Source organism: Halichoeres trimaculatus, unplaced genomic scaffold (genome assembly GCF_033239565.1).
Source record: "Halichoeres trimaculatus isolate MK-OKI-2021-1 unplaced genomic scaffold, fHalTri1.1 fHalTri1_scaffold_14, whole genome shotgun sequence".
Lineage (NCBI taxonomy): Eukaryota > Metazoa > Chordata > Actinopteri > Labriformes > Labridae > Halichoeres > Halichoeres trimaculatus.
Window position 1 is genome coordinate 34860343 of NW_027437192.1, and position 22759 is coordinate 34883101.

At 46.1% G+C, this 22759-nt stretch overlaps 1 protein-coding gene across 3 annotated transcripts in view; it reads right to left on the minus strand.

Moving 5' to 3' along the window:
* Window positions 1-22759, minus strand: part of gabbr1b (gamma-aminobutyric acid (GABA) B receptor, 1b) — a 234129-nt gene that overhangs the window by 134234 nt on the left and 77136 nt on the right. Inside the window, exons 3-6 of one of the 3 annotated variants that reach the window (XM_074686667.1) lie at window positions 21988-22052; window positions 19942-20080; window positions 9778-9900; window positions 4341-4358 (exon numbers count right to left, since the gene is read on the minus strand). In XM_074686667.1, the coding sequence (XP_074542768.1) occupies window positions 4341-4358; window positions 9778-9900; window positions 19942-20080; window positions 21988-22052 (345 nt within the window). Of the gene's footprint in view, window positions 1-4340; window positions 4359-9777; window positions 9964-19941; window positions 20081-21987; window positions 22053-22759 lie in introns of all 3 variants that reach the window. The other 2 variants (XM_074686666.1, XM_074686668.1) reach the window with 2 other exon arrangements.

A 22759-nucleotide genomic window follows, 5' to 3' on the forward strand; every position in this document is an offset into this window, starting at 1 on the left:
GTGGTCTTCCTGTGGTCCCCCTGAGATCTCCCTGGGCCCTCTTGAGGTCTCCCTGAGGTCTCCCTAAGGTCTCTCTGTGCTCTCCATGTGCCCTCACTGTGGTCTCCCTTTGACCTCTCTGTGGTCTCCCTGCAAAATCCCTGAGCCCTCTTGAGATCTCCCTGATGTCTCCCTTTGCTCTCCCTGAGGTCCCTCTGTGGTCTCCCTGTACCCTCCCTGTGGTTTCCCTGCAGTTTCCCTGTGCCCTAAATGAGGTCTCCCTATTGTCTCCCTGTGCCCTCCCTGTGGTCCCCTGTGGTCTCTTTGTACCCTCCCTGTGGCTTCCCCGTGCTCCCCTTTGCCTCCCTGAGGTCTCCCTTAGTCTCCCTGTGCCCTCTCTGTGGGCTCTCTGTGGTCTCTCTGTACCCTTCGTGAGCCCTTTCTGTGGTCTCCCTGAGATCTCCCTGAGCCCTATGGAGGTCTCCCTGAGGTCTCTCTGTGGTCTCTCTGTGCTCTCCATGTGCCCTCTCTGTGGTCTCCCTGTGCCCTCCCTGTGGTCTCCCTTAGAATCCCCTTAGCCCTCCTAAGGTCTTTCAAACTCTCACTGTTGTCTCCATGTGGCCTCCCTGAGCCCTTTTGAGGTCTCCTTGTGGTCTCCCTGAGCTCCTCCTTAGTCCTCCTGAGATCTCCATGTGGTTTCCCTGTGTCTTCCCTATTCCTATAATTTCCCTGTGCTCTCCTTGTGGTTTACCTATTATCTCCCCGACCCCTCTCTGTGGTCTCCCTGTAGTCTCTCTATGCCCTTCCTGATCCCTCCTGAGGTGCCCTGAGGTCTCCCTGTGCCCTCCCTGTGGTCTCCCAGTGCTCTCCTGTGGTCTCCCTGTGCCCTCCCTGTGCCTTTCCTGTGCTCTCCATGTGCCCTCTCTGTGGTCTCCCTGTGCCCTCCCTGTGGTTTCCCAGTGCCCTCCTGAGGTCTCCCTGTGCCCTCCCTGTGCCTTTCCTGTGCTCTTCATGTGCCCTCTCTGTGGTCTCCCTGTACCCTCCCTGTGGTCTCCCTGTACCCTCCCTGAGGTCTCCCTGAGGTCTCCCTGAGGTCTCCCTGAGGTCTCCCAATGGTCTCCCAATGGTCTCCCTGAGCCCTTTCTGTGGTTCCCTGTGGTCCCCCTGAGATCTTCCTGAGGTCTCCCTGAGGTCTCCCTGTGCTCTCCATGTGCCCTCTCTGTGGTCTCCCTGTACCCTCCCTGTGCTTTCCCTGTGCCCTTTCTGTGGTCTCCCTCTGGTTTCCCTGTGGTCTCCCTGAGATCTCCCTGAGCCCTCTTGAGGTCTCCCTAGGGTGTCCCTGAGGTCTCTCTTTGCTCTCCATGTGCCCTCTCTGTGGTCTCCCTGTGCCCTCCCTGTGGTCTCCCTGAGCCCTCCCTGAGCCCTCCTGAGGTCTTCCCATGCTCTCACTGTTGTCTCCCTCTGGTCTACCATAGCCCTCCTGAGGTCTCCCTGTGGTCCCCCTGTGGTTTACCTATGATCTCCCTGAGCCCTTCCTGTAGTCTCCCTGTAGTCTCTCTGTGCCCTCCCTGAGCCCTCCTGAGGTGTTCTGAGGTCTCCCTGTGCCCTCCCTGTGGTCTCCCTGTGCCCCCCTGAGGTCTCCCTGTGCCCCCCTGAGGTCTCCCTGTGCCCTCCCTGTGCCCTTCCTGTGCCCTCCCTGTGTCTTCCCTTTTGTCTTTCTGATGCAGAGGCTGTGTTAACTGCTTATTCTTGTCTTTAACTTAAGTTTTTGAGCAATGACAAAAAAAAAATCTGAAGGTTGTCCATCATTATAATGTATTAGGAACCCCAAGTGCAATCCAGTCAATTACTTCACTGTCACACAACCATTTATAAATCACATGCAGCACCTGCATTTGACCCTCTGTCCAGTTAGTGGTGAGCATGCATAATTAATTATTAGGTATTATGTTGTCATGTTGTTGCTGACAGCGCACTTAAGATCTATGGAGTTGATGTGTTGGGGCGCATCTGTGACCAGTACGACTCTAAGACCGCCTCTCTCATACATCAGGACCACATTCTCCAGGATTTCCTCCCAGTGAAGTGGGTTCTGGTAGGAAACCCGTCTTTTAAGAGTCCCACCAACTTTCCATTACTGTACTGGGTAAAATGTTTCCAGACTTTAGAAATGCTTACTGAAGTAGCAGTGGTCATTACAGTCTGTAGTGTAGTAGCAGAAGGAGGCTTCAGCCTCCATAAAATCAAAACAGACGCCAGCAGTCGGCATCAGAGGCAAAGACACAAAACCTGATGCTGATCTCCTTTGCCTCTCTCTCTTGATGAGCTTTGTTATGCTAAAGTAGCATCCACTTCAAGTCCACATACCCTAGGAGAACAGTGAGCTCAGGCAAAGTGGCATGAAAAAAATTGCAAAAAACTTGACTAGAAACCTATCATGAAAACAGTTCAGGGTTGTTTTTTCAGTTTAATTTTAAAAAAGTGATCCGTCTGCTGTGAGAGCAATCCTTTTTTACTTTACAAAGCTCTAGCAGGATCAGTATCTATTTCATATTTTCTATTATTTTTCCATTACTTTTTCTTTCTGCACTGCATAATTAATGTTACAAGTTATATTTGAGTTGCTTTTGTGATTAAATGCTAAAACATATAATTAATTAATTGGTCTCATCATCCATTTTTTAAGTTGTTTATTATGACATAATTTTTGCGATCCCGTCTGTCAAAATGATGGACAATAAAAATATCTAGCACGTTTGCCCCGTGCCCTCATGTGCTTTCCCTGAGGACACAGCTCTGTAAAGTGATGTTTTACACTGAGCAACATCGCCCTCATGGGTTTGGTCAGAGGTACTGTCCCCCTAACAGTGTCAGGGTCTGTAAATCATGAGGAGACTCTCTGTTTGGAGCATGTCCAGACTCTGTCCTCCTAAATAACCACCAGTGTTGGGCAAATTACTTATGACATTCATTAGTTATAGTTACTTGCTCCTTTAAAAAAATAAAATAAAATAAAAATCAAAAAGCAGGTCAATTAGTAACTGAATTAACACTTCAAAGATGAAATTAGTTATCAGGGAAAGTAATTATTGCATTACTTTTTGATAGACCTTCAGGATGAGCCAGGTCCCTCTGATCCATGACACCAAGATCACAGAGTCGTGTATTTCGGGCTTTACCAGCTGTTACATAACAGGGCTCCATCCTGTTTGAACTGAAACTTAAAGTAAGATTGATGTCGGCTCAAAAACTGCTCTACTGCAGACTCATTGTGGTGAGCTCAAATCTTATCCAACGTGCCACATTTGATTTATCCCAGTTACAGAAACACAGTGTTGATCTTAGCAAAAAAAAAAAAAAAAAAAAAAGAGTAAAAATGAAGAAAGTTTCTGTTGAGGTTAGTGAAGAAAATTCTGTTGATGTGAGTGGAAAAAAATGTTGATGTGATTGGAGTTAGTTTCTGTGGATGTAAGTGGAGACAGACGTTGTTGATGTAATTGGAGAAAGTTTTGGTTAATGAGTAGAGATCGTCTGTGCTCATTTTTCTGTTAGCCTCTCCACAGCAAAAATAAGACCTGAAGTTTTTTTGTTGATGTTAGTAAAGAAAGTTTCTGTTCACAAGGGTGGAGAAAGTTTATGTTAATGTGATTTGAGATAGTTTCTGTTTATTTGTATGAAGAAAGTTTTTCGTTGATGTTAGTGGAGAAAGCTTCTGTTGATGTGAGTGAGGATAATTTTGCTTAGTTGTGATAAGATAGTTTCTGTTGTCGTGAGAGGAGAAAGTTTCTGATGATGTGAGAGCAGAAACACTCAGTTGATGTGAGTGGTTAAAGACTGTGGATTTTAGTGAAAAAGTTTCTGTTTAGGTGAGTTGAGAAAGTTTCTGCTTATTTTTGTTGAGAAAGTTTCTGTTGATGGGCTGCACAGTGGTGCAAGGGTTAGTGTTGCAGCCTCAGCAAGAAGGTCACCAATTGGATTCCCAGCCTTCTGGCTGGTCTGTAATTAGGGTCCTCAGCCTGAGCAGAGGGCACCTCCTAGCAGAGCTGAGGCCGAGGGCACTATTGTTTGAGAAAGTTTTTGTTGACATTAGTGAAGATGGTCTGTGCCTTTTGTCATCTCTCTTTTTTGTGACACTCTCCACGGCAGAATTAGGACCTGGATGGTGTGGGTGTTTTTGTAAGATGGGATTAAAACAAAGCTTTGACCAGGGTCTACACACCAAGCATCGGTCACAGCACAGAGTTTAACCTGCTCATCTCTGCTTTGGATCTGCCAGCTGATGAACTCAGACATGAAATGAAGTTTTAGCTCTACGGACTTAATGCTACTGCTCTGAGTGTGATAAACAAAAGAGTTCTTACCTCGGTAGTGTCGATCATCTGTGTGCAGAATGAGAGAAGAAAAAAGGGTGAGACACGCTCACATCTACACCCAAATAAACATCACTGTGTCACAGCCGCACTGGAAGGTCTTTTAAGAAGGGGGGCTGCCAACTGAATGAATGAATTAATGAATGAGTGACATCATTGTATAGCCCACTGCCACTTATTAGGCTGCTGACTGGCTGCCATTAGGTACACACAAATAAAACATTAAGAAGTTCAAACAAATTCAAATTTTATTACATTTTTTATCCATAAGGAGGCTGACTCAAATAAAAAGAGCAAACTAAAACAAAATCACCCCAACAGCAGTAAATCATCCCCATTTCAAGCGCTGTCCTTGGTGCTGAAGATGCAGAGACAGGTGAGTATTTACTCCAATACTCACTACCTCCGGGAGAGAAGATAGACCATAAAAAAAACATAAGCAGTGGAACCCAAGCTAACAACAACAAAAACAACCACAGCAACAAGCAGCAAACAGATAAACATATCAAAGAGCCAGCGACGAGAAGAAAGACAGAAGTTCCGTGAATCATGCACCACACGCAGATCACCAGGGCCTGAAATAAAGACAACAGAGAGCTTTTAGCATCTAACATTGTTGCTGCTGCAGCTGCTATTACAGTACTACTGTTATCCAGCTCAATTAAAGGACGCAAAGATTGTTTAGCCTTAACTCCGTACAATGTTGCCTTCTTTCCACAACCAATAAACGGTTTGCTTTTAATGAGAGGCTCAGAGAAATTCTGTCTCGCAAATGTTCACCATCACCTTAGTTAGGAAATTTTGCTTATTGCCTCACGCACACACTCTCACTCAAGGTGCGCAAACATACACGCAGCATCTCACACTGGAATTGACAAAAAAGTAGTATACGCACACTGAGAGTAATTATGAACAAACAAAAAGTACCTTTATTTACAGGGCACCAAACGTGGCCTCGTGTTCTGGTGTTTGGCTGATGAAGCTCCGAACGAGAGATGTAGCATCTAGTCTGTCCAGAATGTTGCTGTGGACGTGCATGACAGCTAGATGTGCCAACCTCTTTTGGCTAATGGTATGTAAGTTTTTAGTTGTCTGAGAGCAGAGAGTGATCTTTCTGATGGGGTAGCTGACACAGGTAAACAGGCAAAGTTCAACAAATGCCTCTGCCTCTTTAAACAGGCCTCTGGTTTGAGGATGCAACGCTGAAATAAATTTGTCAACCTCTGGGACAGATCTGAATTTTCTTTCCTTTGTCATGTCACCTAGTAAAGTCAGCTGCATTTGTTGGCGTGATCTATCGAACCTTTTGTGGAGTTGAACCTCATTCAGTCCAGCCATGTTTTGGTTTACAGCATCGATGAGCGTGGTTTCCCTCTGGGCGGCTCCTTCAACTATGTCCAGAGCTTCAATGAACTGATGCCTCCACTGAGCTCCTCCAGAGTCAGACACCACAGCCTCGGGTCGTGCGGTGCTGCGAATACAAGCCGGGGTTTTGCTCATCCTGAGGGAAGGGGGCATCTCAAAATTGTTGTGGGCTGCAAAAGTCTTAACTTTGTCAATGAGCTGCTTAACTCAATCATCCTCCCGAAGTGTCGGCTGCATCTGTTGGTGAACACTGACCCACTCCAGAACTGTGCGAGCAGTGGAGGTTTTGCTCTGCAGCCTTCGGACCACTACTTCACAGGGCCCGAAAAGAGCCTCGCTGCACACAAAGCCAAAATACATCTTTGTTTCTTTTGCTTGTTTGATCAGTCCAAAGATTTTGGCCCGTGTCTCACCCCTCATTGTCCTGTCATGCGCCAATGTCTTAAATGTGTCTCCAGGAGTGTTGGATATACAGCAATAACTCAGGAAATGACTGTGGTGCTGATGCACCATAGAATTGGGCAAAATCTCAGGATGTTGCACACCCCCTCTCTGGAGCTGAAAAGAGACTGGAACAACTGAATGCTCTGATGACAATGGAATCTCCCTGAACAAAGTTCAACATGTCTGCAATGAGTCTCACATCCCTCGCTACCTCCTGCAGGACAAGGTCCAGCGTGTGGTTACTGCAGTGCACGTAGAGGGATTCTGGACACTCAGAGATGATTTCTTGCTGTATGGTGTGAGCAAACATTTCAAGGATCTCCTTTTGGATCATATGTGACATCCAGTTATCTCTGCGTAAAAGCCATTCTCTGGCTTTCGGGAGTGAGTGCGTCCTCTCCAGCATAAGTTGCCATAGGATGCTGTTGTGGTGATCGTGCCCTCTGAATGGCAGCCCCTCTCGGGCCAAGGATTTAATGGATCTGAACAAAAAGGTCCAACATGGCCCTGGCAGTGTTTTGAATCCAAGCCGCTGAATCAGAAAGCACAGCACTGATAGTGGTTGTTTTCAGTGTCGCAAATGCACACAGTGAATCAGAATGCAGGTGTGACAACTCGTGTTGAGCAAACTTTTCTCTTGTTTTTTTCTAGTTGCAAAAACCACTCTTAACAAATGGGCTGTCACTGTGAGAGTGCACTAATAATCCTTTCTCTACGGCTTGGTTGCAGTTAAAGCAGAGCACACAGTCTGTTTCTGAGATGTAATGTAAGCATCTCCGTTTTTCAAACCATCCTCCTTGGAACGATCATTCAAAACTTTCCGAGCCAAATCTTCTTCCAAGAAATTTCATGTTTGGTTGTAAGGGCTCTTCATCATCTCCACCACCGAGGACCCTGTTCTTTTCAGCGTAGGCAGAGTTGGCTTCAATGGGCTGTTGTTTTGCGCTGCTCCTGCTGTTGTCTCCTGGCGAGACGGGTTTTGCAAAGCTGCTAAACTTTTCTGTAGCAGGGCTGGCTGCAGTTTTAACTAGGGAAGGGTACCGACCAAAAGGTTAGGTATCGACAAAATTCAGTCAAAAGTACAGAGTACTGATTCACGCAAAATCAAAAGGTACTCAACTCAACTGAACTCAATTGAAACCCATCATACACAATTTTCATATGTTTTTAATTTTTTTTTTTTTTTTTGTGGGTGTGTGCCATCATCATCGTCATCATCATCTTTCATAACATGTTGAAGCACTCACTCCTGAAGGAAGGTTGAAATCCAAGTAAAAGTCACTATGTTTGGTGCCTGGTGTTAAGTTTCACAGTGTGATTGGTTTATTGTGTAATTTATTCACAAGTAATTGGTGCACAGTGTGATGGTTCACAGTGATTGGTGCATGGTGTGATGGTTCACAGTGATTGGTGCATGGTGTGATGGTTCACAGTGATTGGTGCATGGTGTGATGGTTCACAGTGATTGGTGCATGGTGTGATGGTTCACAGTGATTGGTGCATGGTGTGATGGTTCACTGTGTAATTGGTGCATGGTGTAATGGTTCACAGTGATTGGTGCATGGTGTGATGGTTCACAGTGATTGGTGCATGGTGTGATGGTTCACAGTGATTGGTGTATGGTGTGATGGTTCACAGTGATTGGTGCATGGTGTGATGGTTCACAGTGATTGGTGCATGGTGTGATGGTTCACAGTGATTGGTGCATGGTGTGATGGTTCACAGTGACTGGTGCATGGTGTAATGGTTCACTGTGTGATTGGTGCATGGTGTGATGGTTCACAGTGATTGTTGCATGGTGTGATGGTTCACAGTGATTGGTGCATGGTGTGATGGTTCACTGTGTGATTGGTGCATGGTGTGATGGTTCACAGTGATTGGTGCATGGTGTGATGGTTCACTGTGTGATTGGTGCATTGTGTGATGGTTCACAGTGAATGGTGCATGGTGTGATGGTTCACAGTGAATGGTGCATGGTGTGATGGTTCACTGTGTGATTGGTGCATGGTGTGATGGTTCACAGTGATTGGTGCATGGTGTGATGGTTCACAGTGATTGGTGCATGGTGTGATGGTTCACTGTGTGAATGGTGCATGGTGTGATGGTTCACTGTGTGAATGGTGCATGGTGTGATGGTTTACTTTGTGATGGTTCAATGTGTGATTGGTGCATGGTGTGATGGTTCACTGTGTGATTGGTGCATGGTGTGATGGTTCACTGTGTGATTGGTGCATGGTGTGATGGTTCACTGTATGATTGGTGCATGGTGTGATGGTTCACAGTGACTGGTGCATGGTGTAATGGTTCACTGTGTGATTGTTGCATGGTGTGATGGTTCACAGTGATTGGTGCATGGTGTGATGGTTCACTGTGTGATTGGTGCATTGTGTGATGGTTCACAGTGAATGGTGCATGGTGTGATGGTTCACAGTGAATGGTGCATGGTGTGATGGTTCAATGTGTGATTGGTGCATGGTGTGATGGTTCACAGTGATTGGTGCATGGTGTGATGGTTCACAGTGATTGGTGCATGGTGTGATGGTACACTGTGTGAATGGTGCATGGTGTGATGGTTCACTGTGTGAATGGTGCATGGTCTGATGGTTTACTTTGTGATGGTTCACTGTGTGATTGGTGCATGGTGTGATGGTTCACAGTGATTGGTGCATGGTGTGATGGTTCAATGTGTGATTGGTGCATGGTGTGATGGTTCACTGTGTGATTGGTGCATGGTGTGATGGTTCACTGTGTGATTGGTGCATGGTGTGATGGTTCACTGTATGATTGGTGCATGGTGTGATGGTTCACAGTGATTGGTGCATGGTGTGATGGTTCACTGTGTGATTGGTGCATGGTGTGATGGTTCACAGTGATTGGTGCATGGTGTGATGGTTCACTGTGTGATTGGTGCATGGTGTGATGGTTCACAGTGATTGGTGCATGGTGTGATGGTTCAATGTGTGATTGGTGCATGGTGTGATGGTTCACTGTGTGATTGGTGCATGGTGTGATGGTTCACTGTGTGATTGGTGCATGGTGTGATGGTTCACTGTGTGATTGGTGCATGGTGTGATGGTTCACTGTGATTGGTGCATGGTGTGATGGTTCAATGTGTGATTGGTGCATGGTGTGATGGTTCACTGTGTGAATGGTGCATGGTGTGATGGTTTACTTTGTGATGGTTCACTGTGTGATTGGTGCATGGTGTGATGGTTCACTGTGTGATTGGTGCATGGTGTGATGGTTTACAGTGATTGGTGCATGGTGTGATGGTTCACAGTGATTGGTGCATGGTGTGATGGTTCACTGTGTGATTGGTGCATGGTGTGATGGTTTACAGTGATTGGTGCATGGTGTGATGGTTCACAGTGATTGGTGCATGGTGTGATGGTTCACTGTGTGATTGGTACATGGTGTGATGGTTCACTGTGTGATTGGTGCAAGGTGTTATGGCTCACTGTGTCATAGATGCATGTGTGATGGTTCAAGGTGTGATGGTCTAGGGTGAATGGTGCATGATATGATTGTTCACAGTGTGAATGGTGCATGGTGTGATTGTTCACTGTGTGATTGGTGCATGGTGTGATTGGTTAATGTTTTGAGAGATTCAGTGACTCACAGTGACACACAGGTTTTGGTGTGTCCCACTTCCCCATCTTGTTGCACTGAGAAGAGTTTCGTCCCATCAGGATGAATCCAGGCAGACAGCTGTAGTGCAGAACTGCCCCCTCTACGGGGGGCCCTGGGGGCCATGGGGACACACGACCATTTTCCAAAGAAGTCCACATACGAGGACACAACAACACTGAGACAGACAGACAGTCAAAAAGTCAGACAGACAGTCAGACAGACAGACAGACAGACAGTCAGACAGACAGACAGACAGACAGACAGTCAGTCAGACAGACAGACAGACAGACAGACAGTCAGACAGACAGACAGACAAAAAGTCAGACAGACAGACAGTCAGACAAACAGACAGACAAAAAGTCAGACAGACAGACAGACAGTCAAACAGACAGACAGACAGACAGACAGACAGACAGACAGACAGACAGACAGACAGTCAGATAGACAGTCAGATAGACAGACAGACAGACAGATAGACAGTCAGACAGTCAGACAGACAGTCAGATAGACAGACAGACAGACAGACAGACAGATAGACAGACAGACAGACAGACAGACAGACAGACAGACAGATAGACAGACAGACAGACAGACAGACAGACAGACAGACAGACAGATAGACAGACAGACAGACAGACAGACAGACAGACAGATAGACAGACAGATAGACAGACAGACAGACAAGTTATTCAGATTAAGCACTCTTAAAGACTATTCCTTCCATGTCCCCACCGCTCTCTCTTCCTCTCTCTTTCTCTCTCTCTCTCTCTCTCTCTCTCTCTCTCTCTCTCTCTCTCTCTCTCTCTCTCTCTCTCTCGCTCTCTCTCTCTCTCTCTCTCTCTGACTGAGGCGGTGTGTGAGTGAGGAGCTGAGAGTCAATCGTTTTTTGATTCAACTTTTGTAAGTTTTCTTAAAACTTTTATCTCTTTTTGTTTGTGTGAGTGTGTTTATGAGTGTTCACTTTATCATTTACCTTTAAAGGGGCTGTGATTTAGTGTGTGTGTGAGCGTGTGTGTGTGATTGTTTGGAGGCAGCGTGCTTTTGTTTAGCACAATGCCGGTGGCAGAGGCTGCACCCGCTGAGTTTGAAAGGCTGACTCGTCGTCACGCCATCAAACTTTAGCCCACGCTGCAGTGCTCAGTGGAGGAAGCCGGTCTGGCTGTGGGAGAGGTGGTGGGCTATGAGAGTGTGAGGTCTGCCTCTCGAATGATTGGAGCCATAGTCATGTTCCTAGACAGCACGGCTAAGGTTGGCGAGGTGGTGGAGAAAGGAGTGGTCATCCAAGACACCTTCACTCCTGTCTCCCCCCTCTCTAACCCAGCCACAAAGATCACCATCTCCAACGCCCCCCCCCCCCCCCCCCCCCCCCCATTCATTAAGAACCAAACGTTAGTAAAGGAGCTGTCCAGGTACGGACAATTAATGTCCCCCATCCCGATGGTTTCTTTAGGGTGTAAATCACCAACATTAAAGCACGTTGTCTGCCACAGGACACAGGTTTACATGGTCCTTAAAGATAAAAACAAAGACCTGAGCCTGTCTTTGTCCTTTAATGTGGACAGTTTTAAGTATGTGGTTTTTGTTTCCTCGCAAACAATGACGTGTTTTGTTTGTGGTGCAGAGGGGCACCTGGTCCACTCCTGCCTGGAGCGGAGGGGGCGGAGCAGAGTGCAGCACCCCGCTGCTGCGGGACAGCCACTCACCGCTGCTGCTGCGGGGGCAGAGCCACCCGCTACTTTGGGGGGAGAGCCGCCCGCTCCTGTGGGGGGAGAGCCGCCCGCTGCTGCGAGGGGAGAGCCGCTAGCTGCTGTGGGGGGGAGCCCCCTTGGTTTCTGAGGCTCGGGCTTTTTCTGAGGAAAGTGAAGCCATGTTGAGAAGTGCAGCTGAGCAGAGTGTGAATGAGGAGTTAATAGAGGAAGAGGAGGCGTCTGATGATGACCTCCTCAAAGTATCACAGAAAAGAAAAATCACTGAACCTGTTTAAAAGAACAGTCAAACAAAGAAAATGAGTGTTAAGATGCCCACAGAGTCAGAGTGATTTCTCTCTGAGTCAGGAGGACCCTCAGTCTGTTTACTCCCCAGGTGACATAAAAACCTTCCTGGAGAGGACTACAGGCTGCAGGCTGCCTAACGTAGGGGATTTTTTCCCCGCCCTTGTTTGTTAGGTCTGCCAGGCCACTAACCAGAAAGAGCTGTGGGGGGGAGGTTTTAACAGATCAGGAGATTTACAGACTCAGAAAGCTCGTATTAAAGGTGAAAGCTCAAATCATCAATGATGAAGATGATTTTTAGATGTTTTTACCTTTTTTCTGACTGCTCTTCTTACTGTTATTTATTTTTTACCCATGTGTGATTTTAACATCCCTTAAACCTGCATGGGGGGGCCAGGTCTGATTCTAAACAAGCTGCTCTTTTTAAACTAACTTAACTAAACTTTTGTTCAGGAAACCCACAGCACTTCAGACAATGAGAGCAACTGGAAGAGGGCTTTTGTTAAGCCACAGGTCCAGTCTGAGGGGAGGGGTGGTGGTTTTATTTGCTCAGAGTTTTTTTTACCTTTTTCTTTTACTGTTGATGAAGATGTTCCAGGTGTTTTATTGAAGGTTAACGCTGTCTTTGAAAACGTTAAACTTGCGTTTTTAAATGTCTATGCTCCCTCTAATGCAGTGGGCAGGGTAGCATTCTTAAACATTTTAAGTGACTGTGTTAAGAACTGTGAGGATGATGGTCTTATGTCTTTAGGGGGTGATTTTAACTGCACTGAAAATCCAGCCCTAGACAGGAACCATCGGGAGCCACACACTCAGACAGCTGATGGAGAACCAGGAGCTGAGTGATGTGTGGAGGGTTTCTAACAGTCAGCACAGGCAGTACACCTGGAGCCACAGTAGGGAGGGGGTTTTATCTCTGGCCAGACTGGACCGCTTTTATTGTTTTAAACACCATCTTAATACTTTTGAGAGGTATTTTATCTAGCTCGTGGGTTTTACTGATCATTTTTTAGTCTCCTGTCATGTTTTTATCAAAAATGTTCGTTTAAAGAGCGCCTATTTGCATTTTAACACAGCCCTTTTCAACAACCAGGCTTTTAGAACTGCTTTTAAGTGTTTTGGGGAGTCCCACAGAGAGATCAGACCTGCCTTCACTAACATACAACAGTGGTGGGACTTTGGTAAAACGCAGATAAAACAGCTCAGCCAGCAGTTCACTCGCAGTGTCACTACATACTTAGCCCAGTCCATAAAGGCTCTTATCAATGCTAGATCGCTAGCCAACAAAACATTCCTACTGAATGATTTCTTCACGTCCTGTGAGTTGGATTTTATGTTCCTGACGGAGACCTGGCTTCATACAGGTGAGTTGTCGGCATTCTCTGAGCTTCTTCCTCCTGAGTGTGCCTTCCTGAGTTCTCCGAGGATGACCGGTAAAGGTGGAGGGCTAGCATTTGTTTTTAAATCTGCCTTCCACTGCCTACAGTCTCAGTTTGACAGCTTCTCGAGCTTCGAGCTGCAGCTCTTTGAACTGCGGTTAAAACTACCCACTCTGTGCGCACTGATCTACCGTCCACCAAAGTTCAATAAGGAGTTTATTCAGGAGTTCGCGGACTTTGTGGCTGGGATAATCTTGAACTATGATGGTATTTTAATCATTGGCGACTTCAACATCCATGTGTGCTGTGAATCCAGACCCCTGGCCAGAGACTTTCTGGATCTCATTGACTCTTTTAATCTCACTCAGTGGGTCACTGGCTCGACGCATGAAAAGGGTCACACACTGGATCTTGTACTGTCTTATGGATTAAACGTCTGTATAAGTGAGGTATGCGAGACACGTATATCGGACCATCTGCCAGTGTTATTCAGTGTGACGCTACCTTGTTCTATGACTGTTACGCGCGCACCGCCTCTTCGTCGGCGCGTACTGAACCCTTTAACTGCGTCACAGTTCTCCGCTGCTTTTAACGACTATATGCCTCCTACATCGGATCTTAACGTCGAGGAGTTAACAACTCTTTTCAGCTCTTCTTGCACCGAGATCTTGGATTTGATTGCTCCCTTCAAGACAAGAAGTCTCAAACGTCCTAGTGAGCCGTGGGCTAATGACACTACTCGCGCACGTCAACGTGAATGTTGACGTGAATGTCGACGTGAATGTCGACGTGAATGTCGACGTGAATGTCGACGTGCTGAGCGAAAATGGAAAAAAGACAAACTCCATGTCTCTCTTGAGATTTTAAAATACAGTCTGTTGGAATACCAGAGGGCTGTGAAGTCTGCCAAAACACATTATATCTCTAATCTTGTATCCAGCAACAGTCACAGACCCCAGGTCCTTTTTAACACCTTTAATCGCCCCATAAATCCCTACTCTTCTCCGTGTATTGTGCCATCCCGCACTCTATGTGAAGAGTTTATTGTATTTTTCATCAACAAAATCTCCACCATTAGGTCTTCACTTTCTCCTTCCATGTCAGACCCTGCCATCTCACCTGTGTGTTCAGCTGTTTTCGAGCAGTTTGAGCCTGCGACGTTGGCAGAAGTGTCCAAAGTGATCTGACTCTTAAGACCTTCACATCACCCCCTTGACAGTATTCCTCCTAGACTACTTAAGGACGTTTTTAATACTGCAGGGCCTTACATACTCACTCTGGTAAATACCTCACTTGCATCCGGTTGTGTCCCTACAGATTTTAAACATGCTGTTGTGCAACCCCTTATCAAAAAGTCTAGCCTAGATCCTTCTGTTCTCTTGAACTTTAGGCCAGTCTCAAAGCTTCCCTTTCTGTCCAAGGTTCTAGAGAGAGTGGTCCTTAACCAGCTACAGTCATACCTAGACTTAGCATTGGCATTTCTGAGAAATTTCAATCTGGATTTAAACCCCTCCACAGCACTGAAACAGCACTTTTAAGACTTCTTAATGATCTTTTCTTAACTGTTGATGCAGGGAACCCTGCTGTGCTGCTGCTTTTGGACCTGACCGCTGCATTCGACACGGTTGACCATAAGATTCTTTTATCTCGCCCCGAGCTATGTGTGGGCATTAAAGGTAATGTCCTGAAATGGTTTAAATCCTATTTGTCTGAGGGGACCTTCTCTGTTCACCTCGGTCAACATGCTTCATCAGAGGCCGCCCTGGTCTGTGGAGTCCCTCAAAGCTCTATTCTTGGCCCTGTACTGTTTTCTTTATATATGCTCCCACTGGGATCCATCTTCAGAAAACATGGGGCTCTAATTTCGTGGCGCAGCGCAGGGGGCGCAAGCCTGGCGCAGCCTGCGCAGTGCTAATTTCGTGCGGCGCACCGCCATGCGCTGCCAATTTGACAATTTGGTAGACCGTCTGCGCAGAGATGGGTGTGACAGCGCGCAGACGGGGGAGTTGACGGCGCACCCGGGGGAGGTGTCAGCAGATTCATGTTGGTGCAGTGACAATTTCGTGCCAAAAAAGTGCGCTGAAATCTTGCCAGCTCCAACCTGGTCTATCCTCGGCGCAAGGCGGAGCGCACCCCACGCAGCTGTGATTTGATGACAGGCGCACATGTGCGCACATGTCATCAAAGCCTCAGAGGCAGGTTTCCAGAGTGTCAGGCACATTTTGATGCAGTAAACAATCACAGCAATCGCTATTTACTGTAACTGTCTGAACCAGCTTAGACATTTATATCTATATTAACTGTCCCGTCACATCTGATGTCGGATTAAAGCCGTTTGTCATAATGGAAAGTTAACCTGACGGCAGCTGGAAGTTTGATGCACATCTTACAATTAAACAATAAACAGCCTCAACATCTGATACTGAGTATATATCTGGCTTCTTTCATTTCATTTAATTCAAAGAAAGAGGGAGAGAAAAGACGAAGAAAAAAAGAGACGAAATAAATGTTTGTCACTCAGGATTTACCCGTGATTTCCGACATTTCTCTGTTTTAGTCTTTATTTTTAACCTGATCTAAAAAGATGGAGTACATTATTGTGAGGAGTATGAGGTGGAGACACTGGGAGAGTATACAGTATATCACCAAAGGCTCTGCTTGGCGATGACAAACCAGGAGTGGAGGTGGATCAAAAGTATTCTGAATGGATAAGCCAGCTGTGTAACTGTCTCTTCATTTTGTACTCCTATTAATGACAAAGGAACAGATTACATCTGTCCTGGGAGCTGGCCCACACGGTGACACACGGTGTCCTCCGATGTGCCCCGCTGTCCATTGACCTGCTGCAGGCACAGCGGCTCTGACCGTCTCCGCTACCAGCACTCTCTCCAGCACTCTGGGGATCACTCAGACCAATCAGACGCTGCGCCTCGGCTGCAGGGCATTTAAAGGCGAGGAGAGGCGCTCATTTGATTGGTGAAAACAGCGCTCTGCTGTGTTAAACCCACTCATGGCTTTTCTCCTCCCTCTCTGCCATTTGTGTGGAGGAAGGCGTGGACGCGCAGCTCTGCGCTCATGTGCGCCTATACTGCACCTCTCTTGGCACTGCAGGAAACTTGCAAAGTGCGCCGGTCACGCCCTGTGCGCATGGTGAAGGCCGGCACAGGGCAGGTGCGCCTGCGCCTGCACCTGCGCCTGGTCTATGAAATTAGAGCCCCATGGTGTCTCTTTTCATTGCTATGCAGATGACTTGCAAATCTATCTGTCGTTTAAAACCAATGAATCTTTGAATGCATTATTGTCCTGTGTAGAAGATATCTAATCATGGATGGCGTTCAACTTCTTAAGTGTGAATGACAAGAAAACGGAGATTATTGTTTTTGGTTCTCCTGATCTGCTGGATGGTGTCGACAGTGTTTTCAGTAACCTGGGATCTCACTGCTGTTCCTCAGTCAGGAACCTTGGTGTCATCTTTGACACCTCTTTCAAATTTGACAAACAGATTAGCTCTGTTGTAAAGACAAGCTTCTTTCAGCTTAGACTCCTGAGTAAGGTAAAGGCATACCTACCTTCATGTGATCTTGAAAGAGTTATACATATGTTCATAACATCTAGGCTGGACTACTGTAATTCTTTGTATGTTGGTGTTGACCAGTCATCCCTCCGGCACCTCCAGCAGGTTCAAAATGCGGCTGTACGCCTGCTGACCGGGGGAAGACGGCGTGACCACATAACACCTGTTCTGGCCTCCCTTCACTGGCTCCCTGTCAGCTATAAGATCCAATATAAAGTCGTGCCATTGGTTTTTAAAGTCTTTATGGGTTGGCACCCCCATACCTAAGTGACTGTCTAAACCTGCGTGCTCCAGCCAGAGCATTCAGGTCGACACACCAGGTCCTTCTCGATGTTCCAAGAGTGAGGCTTAAAACAGAGGGGACAGAGCTTTTGCTGTGGCTGCCCCTACTCTCTGGAACAGTCTGCCTCTATATATCAGGACAGCTCAGACTCTTGGGAGCTTCAAGTCCTTATTAAAAACACACCTTTTGGCTTTTAATACTAGTTGAGCAAGACATCCATGATTTTACCTTTTTTCTATTTATTATGGGGTCCTCTTTTGCTATTTATTGTCTTTTGTTGTTTTTACTGTTTTTTATTCTCTTTTAACACATTTTTTTATTTCTATTTTTTATTTTATTTTATATATTTTTTTAAAACTTGCTTTTGTTTGACTGTGTTCTAAGACTGTGCAGCACTTTGGTCAACCTTGGTCGTTTTTAAATGTGCTATATAAATAAACGTGATTGATTGATTGATTGATTGATAAAGCTCTGGCCCTTAGACTGAGGGGGGTATGGCATCCATCATCCACCCTGACCAGTCCTATTGTGTGCCCGGCAGGCTCATCAGTGACAACGTCACTTTAATTAGAGACGTTTTGGAGCTCTCCAGTTCATTGGGCGTAGAGACTGGTTTCATTTCCATAGACCAGGAAAAGGCTTTTGACCGGGTTGAACACCAGTACCTGTGGCACACTCTGGCTGCCTTTGGGTTCAGCCCTGGTTTCATAGCCATGGTCCAGGTCCTCTATAGTGACTTTGAGAGTGTTCTGAAAATTAACGGCGGGCTTAGTGCACCATTTGGGATCCAGAGAGGGGTGAGGCAGGGCTGCTCTCTCTCTGGGATGTTATCTTCAGCCATCGAGCCTCTGCTCCACAGACTTAGAGCTAAACTCAGTGGTGTGTGTTTCCCCCAGTGTCCTGTGTCTTTTAAACTGTCTGTTTACGCTGATGATCTCATTGTTTTAGTAAATTCACAAAGAGATATTGACATTTTAACTGACACTGCAAGCGATTTTAGCTCTATTTCTTCTTCTAAAGTGAACTGGGGGAGGAGCGAGGCCCTGATGGTGGGAGGGGAGCTGGGGGGCCCGCTCAGGCTGCCCGGTGGCCTTCAGTGGAAAAAAAGGAGGACTCAAATATCTTGGAGTCTTCCTGGGGGATGAGATCAACTTAAGTAAGAACTGGGACAACGTCCTGGAGCAGGTCAAAGGTCGGCTGGAGAAGTGGAGGTGGCTGCTCCCAAAATTGTCGTACAGAGGCCGGACCTTAATAGCCAATAACTTGGTCTCATCCTCCTGTGGCACCAGCTAGCCTGTGTTGACCCCCCGGCTTCTCTCCTTTCCAAAATTCAGTCGGTTTCAGTTGATTTTATTTGGGACAAGTTGCACTGGGTCCCACAGAGTGTCCTGTTTTTACCCAAAGAGGGGGGGGAGCAAGCCCTGATCCACCTGGCTAGCAGGGGAGCGGCCTTCAGATTACAGTTCATGCAGCGATTATTGACTGGACCAGAGGACACTCTGTGGAGACCCCTGTCCCGCTGCATTCTGCAGGGTTTGAAGATCCTGGGTCAGGATTTTAATTTGTTTTTAATGAACTCACTAGACATGAGCACATCTCCTCTGCCTGCTTTTTATAAGAGTGTTTTTAAAGTGTGGAACCTGCTGAGGAAGGAGAGGAGGGGGCAGACAGACTCTTCATACTGGCTCCTCCAGGAGCCGGTCCTGTGGGGGACACGCTTAGACCTTCCCAGCTGGGCAGGCCAAGGTCTGGACATGAGGCTGCAGACTGCAGGGGTCGTCCCTGTGGGACAGGTGGTGGCGCTGACGGGCCCTCGATTGGATGACCCCTCCGGACTCGCTGCCCAGCTGGGACTTATGTCAATGAGGGTCACAAAAAACTCTTAGATCACTGGAAGCAGAGACTCACAGGACACGACCGCCTGCTTTTAACCTCCTCTTCTAACCAGACTGTGACTGGAAAAGATCCCTTTCCTGCCATCTTCCTGGCACCGGATTTAAAGACTGCTCTGGCTTTTTATTGGACCACACCCAACCCGCCCCACTGGAGGGGACCTCAGGGAAAACCTTTTATAAGATGATGGTGAAAGCAGTAAACAGAACAAAGCTGGATAAGAGACCCGACACCCCATGGAGGAACTACCTGCAGCTGGCTCCTGAGGCCAGACCTGAGTGGAGGGCCTTCTACAAGCCTCCACTCTCCAAAAGACATGTAGACGTTCACTGCAGAGCCCTTCATGGGGTCATAGCAGTGAGCTCCTTTGTGTCCACCATAAAGCAGACAGTAGAGGACAGGTGTCCTTACTGTGACCAAAGAGAGACTGTGTTTCACTGTTTTTATGAGTGTCCTCGTCTTTTACCCTTGTTTCTATTTTTACAAACTGTTTTTACCAAACAGGTTTTTATTCTGGGTTTTAAATACACATGTCTACACAAGAACAAGTGCCAGCTTTTAAACTTTGTTTTAGGGCAGGCCAAGATGGCGGTGTATTTTAGCCGGAGGAGGAAGGTGGAGGATGGTTTTATAGTTGATCCTGTCACTGTGTGCATTAATATGATGAAGTCCAGACTCCTCATTGATTTTAACTTTTACAAAGCAGCAGGAGATCTGGACTCTTTCCAGCAGGTTTGGGGTTTTAAACAAGTGTTTTGTTCCATAAAAAACCACACACTGCAGGACGGAGATGTGCTCATGTAATTGAAATATTTATTTATTTATTATTTCATTTTACTCTAAGGAGTAAAAGTGTGTGATTGTTTATATATATTTTTTTTATCTGATTTCTTTGTCTTTGGAAGAGCGCGGAGCAGACAGCTTCACCTTGAAAACAACTCACAGGCTACTCTCTCATCGGATCTTTACATCCAAGGTTGTTTTATAATGTTTAATGTGTGTGTGTGTGTGTATGTGTGTGTGTGTGTCTCACTGCATCTGCTCCTCTGGTTCAGCTCAGTCCACGTGCCATTGGGCAAACACTTCCGAACCTTGGGACCAACGATCATCCTGTGTCCTCTGCAGATATACTCGATCTCATAATCCACAGGGAGCACCTGAACACTGCGGATCTACACACACACACACACACACACACACACACACACACACACACACACACACACACACAGGATGTGTTGCTTTATCATTTGAAAAAAGACATGTACAGAAATAAACTGAAAGGATTAAGTATTAAATAACATTTCTGAAAGAGGTTTGATTTGCTCTTCAGTAGGGGAGACCAGGGCCACTCTAACCCACCCCCCACATGATGAGTCTGGTCAAACAGTCCTCTCAGGTGTGAAACTGTGTCTCTGGGTGATTAACTGCCCAATAATTTTAAGATGAATGACAGACAATTACACTCTCCAGCCACTTTATAAGCCACACCTATCCAACTGCTCATCAACGCAAATTTCTAAACAGCCAATCACATGACAGCAACTCAATGCATCAGAAGAAAAGTGATTTAAGTGAGTTTGAACGTGGCATAGTTGTTGGTGCCAGACGGGCTGGTCTGAGTATTTCAGAAACTGCTGATCTACTGGGATTTTAACCAACAACCATCTCTAGGGTTTACAGAGAATGGCCCCAAAAAGATAACATATCCAGTGTGCAGCAGTTCTGTGGGGCAGAATGCCTTGTTGATGCCAGAGGTCAGAGGAGAATGGACAGACTGGTTGGAGCTGATAGAAAGGAAACAGTAACTCAAATAACCACTGGTTACAACTGAGGTCTGCAGAAGAGCATCTCTGAACACACAACATGTCCAACCTTGAGGCAGATGGGCTACAGCAGCAGAAGACCACACCGGGTGACCCTCCTGTCAGGTAAGAACAGGAAACTGAGGCTACAATTCACACAGGCTCATCAAAACTGGACAATAGGAGATTGGAAAAACGTTGCCTGGTCTGATGAGTCTGGATTTCTGCTCCACATTCAGATGGTAGGCTCAGAATTTGGAGTCAACAACATGAAAGCATGGATCCATCCTGCCTTGTATCAACGGTTCAGGCTGCTGCTGCTGGTGTAATGGTGTGGGGGATATTTTCTTGGCTCACTTTGGGCCCCTTAGTACCAACTGAGCATGGTTTAAAGTCCACAGCCTCCCTGAGTATTGTTGCTGACCATGTCCATCCCTTTATGAGCACAGTGTACCCATTTTCTGATGGCTACTTCCAGCAGGATAACGCTCCATGTCATAAAGCTGGAATCATCTCTTCAACATGACAATGAGTTCCCTGTACTCAAATGTCCTCCACAGTCCCCAGATCTCAGTCCAATAGAGCACCTTTGGGATGTGGTGGAACAGGAGATTCTCATCATGGATGTTCAGCCGACAAATCTGCAGCAACTGTGTGATGCTATCATGTCAATATGGACCAAACTCTCCAAGGAATGTTTCCAGGACCTTGTTGAATCTATGCCACCAAGGATTAAGGCAGTTCAGAAGGGAAAAGGGGGTCCAAAGTAGCCGATGAGTGTATTTGGCATAAGGAGAAAATGATTTAAAGTAGAACAACCCCCAGATGGACATTCATGGACCTACATATTCCAAAAGGTAAGACTCTTCCTCAGAGGCGGTTTATAAGGTTAATAACGCAGTAAATAAACTGAGGTCATTAACCATGTACAATCAGACTTTAGGCTGTGATGTTCCACATCGGGGGACAGTATAAAAAAAGGAAAGAAGTAAAACTCTGCTGTTCCACATGCCAATAGTTACAGCATGAGAGCAGCAGAGAGCAGAGTGTAACCTGGCTCTGAGTCTATGTGGAAGATCCAAACATGGACCGCCAAACCCTCGGCTCACACCAGCCTGTGTTCCTTTGTCAAGTTTAACACTGACCTGTGTGTGTTGTGTGTGTGTGTGTGTGTGTGTGTGTGTGTGTGTGTGTGTGTGTGTGTGTGTGTGTGTGTGTGTGTGTGTGTGTGTGTGTGTGTGTGTGTGTGTGTGTGTCCAGGTAAGCATTCTCACCTGTTCCTGCGTCAGTCCTCTGTACCTGATCCCTCCATCTCTGGGTGGACGGATGATTGTACATCCTGAAAAATACATTGAAGACAGAGATAACTGGAGATAAACTGAGATAAACAGATATTATTAGAGATAAACTGTGATAAATAGAGATGGTTAGAGATAAACAGACATAAACAAAGATAAATAGAGATTACAGAGATGTACAGAGATGAACAGAAACGTATAAAGAAAATAAGGATGACAGAGATAAACAGAGATTAATAGAGATTTATAAAGGTGACCAGAGATGTGCATAGAACACATCAGAAACTAACAAAGATAAACAGTAAGAGTTATAAACAGAGATTGATAGAGATTGACAGAAAATAGAGATGAATAGACATGAATAGAGATGAAAAGATATAAACAGAGATTAATAAAATGGATAGGAATGAACAGAAATGAACAGAGATTAATAGAGATAAACAGAGATAAACAAAGATGGATAAAGATGAAAAGAGATTAACAGAAAAAGAGATGAATTGACATAAACAGATTAATTGAGATAAACGGAAACAGAAAAACAGATAATCAGAGATAATACAGATGAACAGAGATGTATAGAGAGGAGCAGAGATGAACACAGATAAATAGAGATGAAAAGAGATGAATAGAGATATAAACAAAGATTAAAAAAGAAATACAGTTTGTCACTGTTAGTAACCTGACCCATGGGAAGCCTGAGGCCCATCAGCTGATCTCTGTGACAGGAGCAATTAGAATGCTCCTTGTG